The 16,129-nt window shown below is 36.4% G+C and overlaps 2 protein-coding genes across 6 annotated transcripts in view; one reads left to right on the plus strand and one right to left on the minus strand.

Annotated features, from left to right (window-relative positions):
* On the minus strand, window positions 1-6,390 carry LOC120296629 (carbonyl reductase [NADPH] 1-like). 2 transcript variants are annotated; one of them, XM_039318470.1, is made up of 4 exons: window positions 6,286-6,390; window positions 4,281-4,568; window positions 1,984-2,091; window positions 1-860 (listed from the first exon to the last, which is right to left on the minus strand). In XM_039318470.1, the coding sequence occupies exons 2-4, from the start codon at window positions 4,561-4,563 to the stop codon at window positions 424-426; spliced, it is 828 nt and encodes a 275-aa protein (XP_039174404.1). In that variant the 5' UTR covers window positions 4,564-4,568; window positions 6,286-6,390; the 3' UTR covers window positions 1-423. The 2 variants fall into 2 exon arrangements, with proteins under 2 accessions (XP_039174404.1, XP_039174414.1); XM_039318480.1 differs by lacking the exon at window positions 6,286-6,390 and adding an exon at window positions 5,786-5,924.
* Window positions 5,779-16,129, plus strand: part of SETD4 (SET domain containing 4) — a 23,954-nt gene continuing 13,603 nt past the window's right edge. Inside the window, exons 1-10 of one of the 4 annotated variants that reach the window (XM_039318439.1) lie at window positions 5,779-5,912; window positions 7,258-7,360; window positions 7,959-8,054; window positions 8,904-8,941; window positions 9,872-9,960; window positions 13,071-13,500; window positions 14,188-14,362; window positions 14,611-14,692; window positions 15,274-15,354; window positions 15,473-15,596. In XM_039318439.1, the coding sequence (XP_039174373.1) occupies window positions 7,261-7,360; window positions 7,959-8,054; window positions 8,904-8,941; window positions 9,872-9,960; window positions 13,071-13,500; window positions 14,188-14,362; window positions 14,611-14,692; window positions 15,274-15,354; window positions 15,473-15,596 (1,215 nt within the window). In that variant the 5' untranslated portion in view covers window positions 5,779-5,912; window positions 7,258-7,260. Of the gene's footprint in view, window positions 5,913-6,421; window positions 6,558-6,584; window positions 6,708-7,257; window positions 7,361-7,958; window positions 8,055-8,903; window positions 8,942-9,871; window positions 9,961-13,070; window positions 13,501-14,187; window positions 14,363-14,610; window positions 14,693-15,273; window positions 15,355-15,472; window positions 15,597-16,129 lie in introns of those variants that run through there. The other 3 variants (XM_039318457.1, XM_039318430.1, XM_039318447.1) reach the window with 3 other exon arrangements.

Consider the following 16,129-nt stretch of genomic DNA (forward strand, 5'->3'; position numbering starts at 1 on the left):
TCAAATTATTAATCATGAACTTTATTTACTGTTTTATATAGTCAAGATTTATTTTCAAGATGACAGTTAATACATTACCAAAAATGATCTTTATCGAAAGAAAAAATTATGCATATGTGCTTTATAAATCTTTGGAGTGAATTATCTTAGAAGCCAATATTGAAAAGCTACCCCAATCTGGAGAAGAGTGAGAATCCCAAAGCCTGTTACTAAGATGCAGCACTAATTGTCACCCTCAGCAGAAGATTAAACAGTGATCTCACTAAGCAACTGGATGCTTTTTACTTCAATCCGCTGTATGTTGGTTCTCACCTCCATGGCATAGGAGCTTGGCACAATTTGCTAGAGGAGATACCTGTAGCAAAGATTGGTGTAGCATCTGTAACTTCCAGTTCTTATATACAGCATAATGCAAGAGCATAGTTACCATTTCTGAACTTTCTTTTCACTAACAAATTGGCCATGGGGTTCAGTAGCGCCAGGAGATAAAAGCGCTAAATAAACTGGAGTCTCAGCTCCCTCATCTGGACTTTTTGTGGCTCTGGAACCTGCCATATCTGTTCTGACCCACCCAGGACAACAAGCATTCAGGAGAATACCATCATTTTTTCTTGTCTCATTCAATAGCCTGGCCTGAATTCTTGATAAAACTGTCACTCCAATTTTGGATACTCCATAAGCAGCACTTGGCCAGCCTTCCTTCTCATGCACTCCCTTCTTGGTATCTTCCACAAATTTTTCCATCAGTTTCACTAGCTCTTCTTCAGTGATTGTGTCACTCCGAAATTTCTGCTGCAGATCCTGGTTACATTTGGACAATGCTGAAACTGAAACCATGCTGGATACATTGACTACCCTCCCTATTCCAAGACAAAAAAAAAAAATTAAAAAATTAAAAAAAATCACAGGATAAATGATTTTTTTCAATTTTATTCATTTTGTAACAATATATGTACCCACAAAAAAGGAGGCTTTATTCTCTCAATAATTATCAGTGAATCAGTTAGCTCTGCCATCCCATTTTGTATACTCCAGATAGATAGTGTGGGGCCAGCTTTTTCTACTTGTGAATGCTCTTTTATGGGTCTGAGAATCCTGAAATATTGGAATTGGTGAAGAGCTGCTATAGACAGAGTCTTTCTTCAATAAATGCTGGAAAATGAATAACGCTGAATAAACAGGCTTACATAAATGTAAACATGCATATATTCATGGGTACTGACTTTAGATTTTCATTGTAGCTGTAAATGCATGTATGATAGAGAATGGTTGTCATCTATATTCAAATGGACTCAGCTTTCCAAATGTACTGGTTTATTTTGTAGACAATTTTAATCAAGCAGTAATCTTGATTGTTTTGCCCTGTAACTGCTACTTCTGCCAAGCTATGAAAGCTAGCTAAACCACATATTACCTGGAAATGATTATTGGAGGAAAAAAAATCTCCAACGTTCATTTCAACAGAAATTGACAACCCAAGTTTAGGATAAACTGGAGTTCTCAATTTCCATTGAAATGAATCCTAGAGATTTTTCTGCAGGGCAGAAGCATGGATACTCTATCGTTTAACTTAGATATCATATATATATATATATATATATATATATATATATATATATATATATATATATATATATATATAATAATTTAAATGATTAGAAATAATTCAGTATTATAAAGCAGAAGAAAATTCAGCATAAGACTGATTAAAAGCAGTTCAGTTCAAAGTCCATTTAAAAAACTAAACAGATTTAGTTGGAAATAATTCCCATTCATTTCAATGAGATTAGTATCAGAGATATAAACTATAATCTGAAATTCCTAGAAGCACTATGACTTAAACATGGACAGTTACTGAATTTAAAAGCTGAGCTTAAGGAAGAGTTGATCATATATGTTTTTCTGTTAGTGTTTATTTTGGCATTTTACTTGTCAAAAACCTCGATTAATCTTTAACATACTCCACCCCCATTGTGTGCTTACCATTAGGTTTCAATAGTGGCAGAAGTTCTGTGCAAGCATTCCTGGTTGCAAAAAAATTTGTTCTCAGCGTGACTTCTGCTTGTACAGCAAATGGGGTTGTATCTGCAACTTTTTTTTTCAAAATGGAAAAAAACAGAAGTCAATATTCCTAATATATAGGAAAATGGGAAAGCATTGTATAACAAGAGATGAAACACTGTAAAAGCTTAAATATTACTTGGATGGAATGATGTTGTAAAAAATAGAAATGGATACTTAGCAGTGCCTAAACAGTTATTTTATCTGCATGCAAGACAAAAATGCATATTGTACTGTAATGAAATAAGACTCTTAAATATAATTAGGAGAAAGACATACAGATTTTAAATGAACAGTTCTGAAAATATTCCTGGAAATATTTCAAGTTGAACAGATCTTAATTTAAGGTGTATTGCACTAGTATTAAGCCAGGATTCAGAATTACAATATAAACCTCTTTGACTCGAGAAAAAACTTGGTTTAAACTTCCTCTTCTTTACATAGCTGGAAAATGAATCATGAAGCATTTTACCTTCCATCGTTTGCAACTTGTATTGAAGTATAAAACTATAGTTTAAAATAATCTCTAGTAAATTACTAAACCATTCAGTTTCAAATGATATTTTACAGATTTTCTTATTTACTATATTAGGATGCAATTTAAAATATTTTCTGGTTTGTGTACAATGACAGCCCTTCTAGGTGAACAAGGAAAAAAAATGCAAGTATAGGACTAGATGCAAATTGGGGTAGAAATTAAAGTGTCAGTTATCTATAGGAACTCACAAGCTATACATGCATATGACCCTATAAATTAATTGTTGTTAATTGTTGTTGTTAATTGCGAAGTCGTGTCCGACCCATCGCGACCCCATGGACAACGTTCCTCCAGGTCTTCCTGTCCTCTACCATCCATAAAGGGGATAAATTAATACAGGCTATATATTCAGATATATGGGGACCAAACTAGAATACATAGAGATCTATTGAAAGACAATTAAATGACACTGTATATGTGTTAGGCATATATAAGAGCCATATCTGTAGAGTTCAAACTAGCTACTTTGTTCTCTGCCTATAATACAAGTAGTCCCCGACTTACGACCAATTGAGCCCAAAATTTTTGTTGCTAAGTGAAATATTTGTTAAGTGAATTTTGCCCCATTTTATGACTCTTCTTGTCACAGTTGTTAAATGAATCACTGCAGTTGATAAGATAATAAGTAGTAAGAGAGTAAGATTAGTTAAGTGAATCTGGCTTCCCCATTGACTTTGCTTGTCCGAAGATCACAAAAGAGGATCACTTGACCTTACGACATAGCAACGGTCATAAATATGAACCCGTTGCCAAGCATCTCCAATTTTGAAATATGTGACCATGGGGATGCTGCAATAGTCAGTGCCGTTGTAACTTTGATAGTCACTAAATGAACTGTTTTAAGTCGAGGATTACTTGTACAGAAATCTCCCCAGACTGGCAGTTTTTGCCTGGGAAAGAATAGATAAGGTTCTAAGGCAGTGACGGCGAACCTTTTAGAGACTGAGTGCCCCAAAACCGCCCTGCACCCCCGTCCCCGCTCCACCCTGCCCACTGGGCCACCCACCACCTCCACAGCCTGCCACAGATTACCCAGGCAGCCCAGCAGCACCATGGCGGCCACACCCTCTGCCCATGCCCCGCAGCATCATCTGCGCGCGACGGGGCGCAAGGGCAGAGTCTTATCCCTGCTGCCCGGCTACCATGTCCTTGGCTGCGCTGCTTCGCATGGGCCGCGCCCAGAGGCAACTCTCCTCTAGGAGGGCTGCTGGTGAGGAGGGAGCCGTGGGAGGAGATGGGGCTGGGGAAATGGTGCGTGTGCCCACAGAGAGGGCTCTGAGTGCCACCTCTGGCACCTGTGCCATAGATTCGCCACCACTGCTCTAAGGCATTAGCCCTCTTACGTTTATGTAGTGAGTTTGGGCTGATTAGTCACTTGATGCCTTTTCCCTTCCAGGATGGTTGCTCTCCAAAGTAGGGAATGCCAGAAAATCTGGTTGATTTTCATCTCTTCTGTTAAAGAAATCTATTTCGTCTTTTCAGTCTTTCTTGTGCTATCACATGCATAAATTCCAATAATAAATTTGTAGCATATTTTTGCTACAGATTCATCTTCCCAAGAGAAAAAACTAAAAGATCTGCAAAAATATTAGCTACAATTTTACTCTCTACAGAGCTGTAGCCAAAACCTTTGATCTGTTGTTCACCCAATTTCTCATTCAGTGATTTACATTTAGGTTACCTTTGAAGGCAATCCCAGCATTGTTGACTAGCACATCCAATCCGCCATATTTTTCCTTGAGAAAATCACGGAGAGTTTGGATACTCTCCAGATCATTAATATCTAGTTGGTGGAAAAGTGGTTTTAATCCTTCTTCCGACAGTTGTGTCACTGCTGCTTTGCCTCGTTCAGAGTCCCGGGCTGTCAAATACACATCCCCAGAGAACTGCTTGCACAAGGCTCTCACAATAGCCAGACCAATGCCTTTGTTGGATCCAGTCACCACAGCTACTCGTGCAGACATTTTGCCTATAATTAAATGCCAAAAATTATCAATAGAAAACACTTAACAAAAAATCTCAACTGATTTAATTTGCTATTTTTCTACCGACGATAGTTTTAAACTTTGTTTTAATATTCAGTGCCCTGCTTCTAATTCAAACTCAGCCTGATAGTACCTAGGCTATGGGGTAGGACAATTGTAGAAATAATGAGAACTATGCTTTTAATGTAGTACGTGTTAAATGTATTCTAGGACAGCCTAGGTGCATAATATAAACCTTGAATATTATTAAAAGTATTATTAAAAGGATAATTACAGAGCCAGTTTGGTCTAGTGGTTAAGGTACCAGGCCAGAAACTAGGAGTGAGTGAGTTCTAGTCTGCCTAACGCTTGAAAGCCAGCTAAGTAACTTTGGGCCAGTCACACTCTCTCAACCCAGCTCACTTCACACTGTTGTTGTTGTTGTGGGGAGGAGGAAGGAGTATTAGGTGAAAGGAGTAGATTATTAATCAGAAATTTCTAATGAGTCTAAAGGTTAATAGAAGCCACCTGAAAGTCATAAACTCTGAAAAGTGAATTTCATACAACCGCAAGTAGAGGAAACACAAAAACTGAGGATAAAGTTAGAGCTTAAGGTATAACTGCAAACAACTATAGAGATAATTATAAGAATTGAGCTTTGTTAATAGAAAATTAGATGGTGATAGATAGGATGTGCACAAAGGGGCTTCCTGGAACATGGGAGGTTCAGTAGTTTTAGGCGGTCATAGTTTATCGGATGACACAGCTCTTTAAAGTGTGGCTGAACTCCTACATATGTTTCAGTTCATCAAGCCTTTGCAAATGCTTCTTTTTAAATAAAACTTTGTTGCTGGAATTCAATTGAGTTTGTTTGTTTTAGGACCTTGAGCCACATTCCAAACATTAGGTATAACTCATGTAGCATTTTGAATTATCTGTAAAAATAATAAAGGTGGGATTAAAAAATCTAAAATAAAAACTGTTCTTCACTAAAAATATTAAAAGGCAGCTTAGATAGAGTAGAACTTCCAACCAGTGGGGACTGAGAATACATTAAAATTAAAATCTAGTAATATATTTTTTAGGATTACTTAACATTTTGATTACAGTATGTGCTAATGAGTCATTTTCAACTCCTTAACAACCACATAGATTTCTTCCATGACGGCTGTATAATTCAATTAAATGAACTCATTAAAACAGTTGTTTTATAAACACTAACCAGCCAAATTGAAGCCAAGACAACGAGAAATTCATAATAAGAAAACGTCCTTGAAGGTCGAAAATGTATAACAACTTGCAACATTCGATTACGTGCTCCAATCACCAAGGAAGGATCTCCTTGCAAGGTGATATAATTATATACATCACTCCTCCCGTTTCATCCATTTCTTAAATTACCAAAAATGCATAAAGAATAAAACACTCGGAATCCTTGAGCAGATGCTAGAAGATGTTGAAAAACCAACCACATACCAGAATTATGGTATACCAGGTTTTAAAACTTTTACCTAAAACAATTATAATATACCACGTTTTTCATCTTCTGCCAGCTGCAAAACGGTTCCAGCTATTTGTACAGGCTCTAAATTCTTTACAAGCAAAGATCTAATGAGTTAGAAACGCGCGTTAGAGAATAAAATCCTGCGGCGGGGTTGAGGAGAATGGAAGGGAGTGAAAAGAAAGCATTTTAAAAGAAATTTAGCCACAATCCTATCCAACCTTTCTCAGTCGCGCAAAAAGCGGCAGTAATTCTCGCCAGGACTGCAAGGAGAAGAAGAACGAGCTCTTCATCCAATGGGAAACCACCTTCGACGAGCTTGCTTTTTCTCAATAGGCAGTTGGCTGAAGACCGCCTTTTCCGCTTTCTTGCCACCTGAGTAAGGCCTGGTGATTTCTGGGTTTGCAAGCGCAGCATAGTTGAAATCGGAAAGGAAAAACATGCTTGCAGGCTGGGGATATTGAAGCATGAATTGGCTGTGGGAAGCTTGAAGGTAGCAGGGAAATAATATCTTCAGCCCGTTCCTTATTCTTATACTCAAGAATTCTTCCTCTCAAATTTTGGATGGTTTATTCCTGAAGAGATTATAATGCTCCATAGATATACTGAGTGAAAAACCTCTCTGAGCCCATTTGGAATTGTGGTTAGCCAAACTGAATCTTGATATGTTTTGATTTAAGTGAAAATTTATATTTTTGATAATTCCTGCTGTTTAAGCTCATTCCCCAAATAATATTTAACAATATAAAAAGAGCTATACAGCTCTTGTTAGATGTGACTGACGGATTCCAGGAATAGTCGTTTAGAAGATACTTGCAGTATCATAGGTTTTACCCTATTTTACAGCAAACTAAGCTAAAGTTGGCAAAATGATTCCCAGAGTGGTCAAACGATTGAGGAACCACAGACATATTGAAGACTTAGAGCAGTTCTGATGTTCCCTAGAAACATCCTCACCAGCAACCATACATCTGATTGACATTTGTAGCTGTTGAAAGTACTGCACTATGTCGAATGTATTTTGGTTCTTATTACCTTGCATTTTTTTTTTATTTTTCAAGTATTAAATGTGGTATACACATGAATATGCCATATGCAAATTTCTTATCGACATATTTGTAAAAATGTGGCAAAACAGATTTCTGCAATTGAAATAATTGATTTAAAAACTTGGTTTACTTTTTTATTTTCAGTTTATGTACAAATTCCCAAATAATTTTAAAATGAAGAAATGCAGAGGTCGTACTTACCGAAAGAGACACAGAAAACAATCTATAGCTTTTTCTTCAAATGGTGGTAATATGATTAATCATTTTATTTACCTATGTATGTATATATGTATTTGATTTTTATCCTGCCTTTAACATAAAGCAGTGAACATTCCTTTCTCTTCCTATTTTCCTCACAACAAGCCTGTGAGCTGGGTTGGGCTAAGAGAGCATGACTAGCCCAAAGTTACCCAGTTGACAGGAATAGAATCTGGTTTGGTCGGATATTAATAATTTCTATAGGATTGCTCCTATAAAATTTAAATGATTTTAATTTTATCCTTAAATCATATCCCATTTCTATTAGATATCTGTTTTCTTGCACTGATGTTGTATTGCCTTTAGCACAGTTAATTTTATAGTTTATATAATACTTAGATCAGTGAAGCATAGTTAATTTTATAGTTTATATAATACTTAGATTATATGTGATGCATTAATACATTGTATTAATACATGATTTTAACAAAAAATATTATTGAAACAAGCCAAAGAGCTTATTTTTGTCCACATATTTCATCGTTTCTGTTTTGTAATGTGATTTTATGAAGCAGTATATTGTTATGAAATAATCTTGTGGATCAACCTGGATACCTTATATGATATGTAATTATTTCCTTATTTAGTAAATTTGAGTTATAAAAATGAATATATACTTCTCAAGAAATGGTTGAAAGAAAAAGGCTACAAGAACAATAATTTAACTCCAGCAGTGTTTTCAGGTAATGTTCTAATAACTTTTCTAGAAATTTTGACAGCAGATTGGGTGTTAAAGGAATAAGATTAATCAATGGGGATATGTGAGCAGGAATTCATATCATTATTTGAATTGCCAGCTAATTCAGAATGTACTTCACATTCATTAGGAATCTTAGCAGAAACAGCAGTATCATTTCCCGTGCTGAACAGAGTAGCACAATCTTGTTTTAGCTCCTGCAGTTTCTAAAGAACAGTGACTTTTAGACAGAAGAGTAAAAGAATTCCTGAATTTAGTTCCATTTCTTCTATTAAAAGCAAAGAAGGTGAAAGGGATTGATCATTCCCAAAAGCAGTCTGCTCTTGTCTGTGTAAATATGTTGCTTTCATACAGACAGGCCAGTCCTTATCTCAGTTTCCTTTTGCTAGAAAATTTGTCAGGGAAGCAACATTGCCCCAGCAATAGTTAGCTTATTTAAAACCAAAATTCTTAGCTTGCTGCTATAAAGATTTCATTTGTGAATTTACAAAATCTTCTCAATCCTGGAATCTATACAAAAAAATGTCCCATACTTGATTTCTTCCCTTGGATATATCTATATATTCATGCTCAATTTTATTGAATTGAATTGAAGATAATTATATATTTCATTATGAAAATTGTAAATTGACAACATAATTGTATTGCTGGAGGGACTACAACAGTACTTTCCTCAAGCTTCCAAAAGGGGTTGCAAGATTAAAAAAAAGTTTCGACTTAAATAATTTCTATATTTGTCATTCCATATTTTTCATGTTAAATAGTCTATGACAACTGTCTAAGAAACCAATAGTAGTATACATTATTGCATTTTCCTCTCTCCTATGCCTTTTAGAAACAGGAAGGGGATTGATGACCACAAAAACGCTTCAGGTTTGTGATTATTCCTATGAATAAACAGTTGAAATTATCTGAACCATGATGAGGATATGAGAAATTATACTATCTTGTCTTTCCATGTAATGTATATTATTTAGATTTTCCTTGCGAATTTATGCTGGATTTATAAATGTTTAAACAATAATAGTGGATTAGGCTAGTATCTTAGTTTTGAGCAGGGACTCAAGAGCCTGTGGGTGGACCGGATTTATGTGGTTGTAGTTACGTTTCCAAAGCCTGGTTGATTTGGGGTTTAAATTCCTGTACTTCCAGATGATAGGATGGTATTCTGTAATCCAACATATTTGAACATTACCAGGGTAGAGATAGGTTTTTTTTGGATATTATAGAATTTTGCTTTAGTGTTTTAAGTAGGCCAAGCTATTTTTAAAATTTCCCCAGTGCTGTTATAAAATGAACTTCATTGTACTTATACCTTGCTGCGTCTATCAACTTACATTAAGGGTTTGGGATGTTTTGAATCCATAGCTATATTCTTCACTTTCTTTGATATATTTCACTTTTGAGATTTAATTATAGAAATACAGTAGATGCACGCTTGTAGAGTTTCTCATAGGATTACCAGGGTTATTACACTGTTAGAGGTTCTGCCAAGGAATGGCACTCTTCTGTGTTAACCCTTCTTAGCCTGTCTTTGGTGGGGATAGGGGTTGCTTCCAAAGTGAGTTTCCAAGGAGGGAATATCAAAGATAAGATGATGTAATTCTCAGTTTTGCCTCATCTGCAATTCATTTGCAACCTTTTGAAAATCTGCTTATTTTAAAAGTGGCAATTAATTAATTACTCAGTGCTTGTTACATTTAGCCAGGGTATTTTTTTATTTTATTTTAGTGCATAATAATGTATAAGATGAGTACTTTTTCAGTATATTCATTCTGGTTTTTTTTTTTTTTAATTTCATAGGCCGAAGAATTGATTATTTCTTTGCCTGAAAAGTGCTTGCTTACTTCCAATACTGTGCTTAGCAGCTACCTCAGAGAATACATTTTAAAGTAAGTTGGTCACCACTTAATAAATTTCTCAAATTTACACATTGACATTTCAATAGCTCTTATTATTTAAACTTATACTTCTCCTGATGTGAACAGTTTCCATTACTTTGAACAAAGTTGTGTAATTGGGGAATTATGTACAGTATGCATTTTTGTAAGAACTGATGCCATTACTTATGCTTCATAATTAAAACATATTTTTTAGAGAATGTTTGGGAAACTAAAGTTAGTTGAGTGATTGTTTTAGAAGGATAACACAAGGGATCCTCTTCCAGGTAAGTTGCAAATTAGATATGTGTTTCTTCAAAACAAATCCTTGTCATATTTATTGTGATATAATAAAATATTACCTTGACTTAGTTATCTGTTTGCATGGATATCATATGCACCTATAAATTTCATACCCATTCAAGTGAGGAATTGTAAATTCTGAGGTCAGAAAAAACAAATTATAGACCAGGGGTGTCAAACTCAATTTCATTGAGGGCCGCATCAGCATTGCAGTTGCCCTCAGGGGGCTGGGTGGGTGTGGCCAGGGTGGGTGCGGCCTACTGGATGGGTGTGGATGGAGTGGGTGTGGCCTACTGGGTGGGTATGGCCAGCTCTACATCATTTGTGTCAAGGGTGCCTGTGGGGGCCTGGACAGGAGTGGGATAGATCTGAGGGTCTCTGGCAGAAGGGGATGAGACCAGGGCAAGTGCCAAGGCTGGAGGTGTCTCACTGTTCTTCTCAGGCCATGCGGGGGGGGGGGGGGCTTATGGAACTAAGACTGAATGTGTTTCAGCTTAGATGGCCACCACAAAATTGTACATTGGCTCCCAGCTGCCTGGGCTAGGGCCAAGGCAGTGGGGGCCATTCCCTCACTGTTTCCAGGATGGTTTCACAGGCCACATGAAACCACATCGTGGGCCGCATCTGGCCCCTGGGCCTTTTGTTTGACATGTCTGTTATAGACAATCCAAACATTGAAACTGTCTTTATTAAAAATGGCCATTCACAAAGTAGTTGCTGGATGATAAAAGACATGCTTGCATTTTTGAACTGATCAGCACATATTTTGTTATTAGAAGCCTTAGTGCAGGCATGTCAAACTCACAACATCACGTGACGTCGCACAACGTATTGGGTTGGTTTTGCCATTGCCGGCAATGGGGTGGGCACGGCTTCCACGTGATGTGTCCGGCCCATGGGCCGGCAATTTGACACCCCTGCCTTAGTGCATGTGATTAAAAAAAGTTCCAGTTCTCAAATGATAGTATTGTATCTTTCGATGAATGATAGCAGAGCTGTTTTACATCAGATTCTATTTATATATTTTCCTTTGTTTAAGAATGACCTTCTAAAGTCAGAGCTAGAATGTTCTGGGAGGCTGAGATCTCTCTGTTCCCATCTATGAATAATGTTATATGTAAACTTTGTGTTTTCTTTTATACAGAAACTGATCTGTTTTTTTACTATATGGTGTCAGAAATAAACCCTGCATAGAATTCTACTCCCATATTTCCTTATTATTAGGGCCTAATACTTTATATGCAACTTCAGGGAATCATATCTTTCCCATCCTTCAGGCATTCATTATGGTAATGTTATTAATTGTGAACAGTGTCTCATGGCACTAAAATGGTATTTATGTAAGAAAGTCAAATGATACAATATGTAGAAAACCTACAATGAAAATGGTAACAATGAAAATTGAATTACTCTATCATTCTAATTGGTATACTGAAAATGGATGCAGGACAAGATACTGAAATGGTTAAACATTTGTGGCAGAGAAGGTTACAGTGTTTGCTGTTTTCTAGATTAGAAGAATGATGAATAAGCAGAATGTGATAGGAGTGAATAAACTGATGGAGCAATGGATATGGAGCTTTTTTCTTTTTCTGTCAAAATAGACAACGCAGAGTCATCCAATGAAGGCAAATAGTGTGAAACTCAAGACAGAAAAAAATATTTCTTTAAACAGTGAGGTTGATGTAGTGGTGAGGGCATCAGGCTATAAACCAGGAGAGTAGTCCCGTCTTGTCTGACTAGTTACTCTCTCTTAGCCTTAGAAAGCAGGCAGTGGCAAACCTCTCAACTTTTGACAAGAAAAATGCAAGGACTAGCCTAGGCAGTTGCCAGGAGTCAAAACTGACTTAAAGATACAATATTTAATTAACTAACCATCTAAATACCATGGCATTCATTCAAATAAAAAGTAAGGTTAGCTATTTGATCTGCTTTGAAATAGGGGTAGCTGAGGATGCTAACAATGCCCATGCTATTGCTCAAAAAATTCTGTGGTTGTGTCCATTAAATTGCCAGGAGTGGAGCTCAACCTGAAGGAATCTTTACTTAAGACACTAAGTGTCTAACAGAGTATATATTACTTCCACTATCAAAGACAATCTATTTAGTTATTGGAGAACTTCAGTTAGGTGGGTCTGTTAAGCTCATGCTCTACTTGTGGCATCCCATACATCTCTGGTTGGTTGCTGTAGGATTATTTTATTTTTATTTTTAAAATTTATAAGCTGCCCCACTCCCAAAGGACTCTGGGTGGCTAACAATAAAAAAAAACACATAAAACATAACAAAACAACAATACAAAAACAATCATCCAGGGGTAAGATTTTATAAACCCCAGGCCTGCCGGAAAAGCCAGGTCTTAAGTAGCTTACGGAAGACCAACAGGGTGGGAGCGGTCCTAATCTCCGGGGGGAGCTGATTCCAAAGTGTGGGCGCCATCACAGAGAAGGCCCCCCTCCGCGGCCCCGCCAAATGGCACTGCTTGGCTGACGGGGCCTGAAGGAGGCCCAGCTTGTGGGATCTAACCGGACGTAGGGAACTATGAGGTAGTAGGCGGTCTCGCAAATAGCCTGGCCCTGAGCCATATAGGGCTTTAAAGGTAATGACCAACACCTTGAATTGGACCCGGAGACCAATAGGCAACCAGTAGACCATTGGCTCCGATATTCCGTTCATTTAAACTATCAAGTTGTTCTTCCTTCTTTCAATTTCATCCCTTGTGGATGAGAGCTTTGGGTATGATAATAAAACTCAGAAAAAAACAGTGACAATCAAAATGTATTTAACGGTTACTATGCTTTCCTTTGCCTTTTCAATAGATGGAGACCTCCAATTTCTCCTTTGATAGCATTATGTTCATTTTTAATAACAGAGAAGTGGTTTCATAGGACATCTGTATGGAAACCGTACCTGGATCTCTTACCTGAAACATATACCTGTCCTGTCTATTTGGAGCAAGAAATAGTGAACCTTTTCCCTGAGCCCTTGAGAAGAAAGGCTCTCGAGCAACAATCATCGATCCAGGACCTTTTTGCTTCTTCAAAGCAGTTCTTCTCTTCGTTGCAGCCTTTATTTCCTGAAGATGTGGCGATTATTTTTAACTTCAGTGCCTTCCGGTGGGCTTGGTGCACTATAAATACAAGAACAGTGTTTATGAAACATTCACAGAAAGACTGTTTTTCTAGAGAGCCAGATATATATGCTCTAGCTCCATTTCTGGATCTGCTAAATCACAATCCAAAGGCCCAGGTAAGATGATAATAATGGTGATATTAATTTTATTAATTATAGAAAGAAAGAAGAAAAAGGAAGTCTTATATGTCTTGAGTGTTTTTTTTTTTTATACACCCTGTCGGCCCAAATATGGGAAGAAGAAGTCTTTTGCCTGTATCAGTTCAATCTAGAGCCATCCACAGGGAACAGTCGCTACTGTGACATCATTTGTATTTCCTAAATATTTGGGCAGATAGGGTGTATCAAAAAAACACTCAAGGCAAATCTCCCCTCCCTGATACAGCTGACAAAGTGAGAAAGAATCTGTGGCCTAGGGGTCAGCACAGCTGCCTAACGTGCAAGCAGCTCTGAAGGGATGCTTCTTCAATGTGAAAAACGGTCATAAGTCATTTTTTTCAGTGCGTTGTAACTTCAGCCACTAAATGAATGGCTGTAAGTCAAGGATTACCTATATAGCATTCTTGTTCAAGTTTAGAAAGAGAAAGAAAGCTTCAAGCTATGGTGTAATTGGTATAATTAACATAGAATAGATCCCTTCCACCCTTTTCAGTAAATATATTTAATTTTCCCCATTATATTTATTTTGTGGGCCTAACAGGCCCAGTGCCTTTAGAAGTGTAGGTTTGATCCAAGGATTCTGTGTTCAGTAATGAGAATGTATTGATATGTTTCTCTTGAACTTAACTTTTTTCACATTCTCAGGTGAAAGCTTCATTTAATGAAAATACAAAATGTTATGAAATAAAAACACATCTGGGCTGTCAGAAATACAAAGAAGTATATATTTCTTATGGCCCTCATGACAACCAGCGACTACTACTAGAATATGGTTTTGTTGCTGCTGATAATCCACACAGCTGTGTGCATGTTGGTACAGGTAAGTCTATGGCTATATCTTGATTCCTGTATTACTGTTATGTACCTTCACAATTTTTTTAAACAGTGGTTCTCAGACTGTGGCTTATGACGTGCCCACAAGAATATGTGTACAGGATATTTTCATTTCTTTAATATCAAGTAGATTGTTAATAATATTAACTACCAATACAGAATGCTTAAAATGTCAGCCTTGAAAGGTATTGCGGCTTTTATTTGCTTTAAACATTTTACTTTAACTTTTTTTAGATACATTGCTTAAATATTTTTATTCAGAAGACAAACAGAAACCTGCGAAACTTTTCATTTTACGAGAGCACAAATTGTTAGAGTAAGTCATCTTTATATCTTTTATAGTATAAGTTTTGAAGATTTCATGTTAAACTTTCTCAGTGTTATTTGTGGATTTGAAGTACAAAAATAAATTTGTGCAATGTTTGTTGCTTCTGCATGGACCGTGACTAAATGCAGGAGTTTTGCAGAACACTGGAACTCATCCTGCAGTGTACCCTAGTTGAAGGTTGTGCTAATATACATGATTTGGGACTTAAGAAATTTGTGTACTTTATAATCCTATAAGTCCCTGATATAGATATTGCCCTTAGTCAATATTTCATATGTATAGGTTTCTATATATACAATAATAAAATCATGGACTGCTACTTCTTGATTTAGGGATGGGGCATATGGAAATTTTATAGGAAGATGTATATTAAAAGATCATGTAGTTCACAGTTGATTTCCAGCAATAGTTGGATAGTACCCCTTTAACTGAATGTATATAGTCTTTTTTTTTAAGAGTACTATGGAGTATTGCAATTGTCAGTGAAGTGAGATGGACAGTATTTTCTCTGTCAGCATATGAAATAAATTGAATTTAGATTTTTTTTAAAAATACTTTTTTTTTTCTAGTGATCTGACGTTTGGCTGGGATGGACCATCTTGGACACTTCTTACAGCCCTTAAATTGTTATGTCTTGAAGCAGATGAATTGTAAGTTGCAAACATTTGCTGAAAAATATTGTTTTGAGAAATGTCATTTGGATTGCCATTTTCTTGCTTTGTATGAATATCTGATACATACAAATATATTCAAAATTTATAATTCTAGTACTTTGTGGAAAAAAGTAGTGCTTGGAGATGTTGCTTCAAGGAAGAATGAAGAAAAGAGTGTGGATCTTGCAACAAAAATATGTACATCATTGATGGAAGAAACTCAGCATGTGCTTCAGAAGGTAACTTTTAATACTTACTGCTCCAGTGTAAAATTTGAGAGTGAAATATTTTAAATAATTAAGATTGAAAAAAAAAACATTTCAGATTCCTCTTAAAGCTGAAAAGTGTCCTGTCATATGATATATCAGTTTATCTCCAGCCAGTAAAGTTAGGAATTTATAGAGGAGATGCTTAGCTCTGATAAATCTTCAAGAAGGACTCTTTAACTGAAACAGTGAACTTCTAATAAAAATGGAATAGATGAATTATTTGATGCATATTACATTAACAGGGCTAGACTTTGTAGCAATTTTCCTAGAGGTATAAAATAAATTGAAATAGATCAATCTAACAAAATGAAATTCAATGGTGAAAAAAGTAAGGTTCTACATTTAGGCAAGAAAAACCAAATGTATAGGTATAGTATAGGCCAGGGGTTACCTTGCTCAATAATAGTAACTGTGAGAGGGATCTCAGAGTCGTAGTGGACAATCATTTAAATATGAGCCAGCAGTGTGCTGCAGCTGCCCAAAAAGCCAACACAGTGCTAGGC

Source organism: Crotalus tigris, unplaced genomic scaffold (assembly GCF_016545835.1).
Source record: "Crotalus tigris isolate CLP2741 ecotype Arizona unplaced genomic scaffold, ASM1654583v1 scf7180000017601.7605149639:7615979, whole genome shotgun sequence".
NCBI classification, from domain to species: domain Eukaryota; kingdom Metazoa; phylum Chordata; class Lepidosauria; order Squamata; family Viperidae; genus Crotalus; species Crotalus tigris.

Coding starts and splice junctions, on each gene's coding strand:
- LOC120296629 (XM_039318470.1), bottom strand. CDS start 4,563: ATGTCTGCACGAGTAGCTGTGGTGACTGGATCCAACAAAGGCATTGGT. Junction 2,092..4,280: donor TGCTGGGATTGCCTTCAAAG/GTAACCTAAATG, acceptor TGAAAAAAAAAG/TTGCAGATACAACCCCATTT. Junction 861..1,983: donor GCCACTATTGAAACCTAATG/GTAAGCACACAA, acceptor GTCTTGGAATAG/GGAGGGTAGTCAATGTATCC.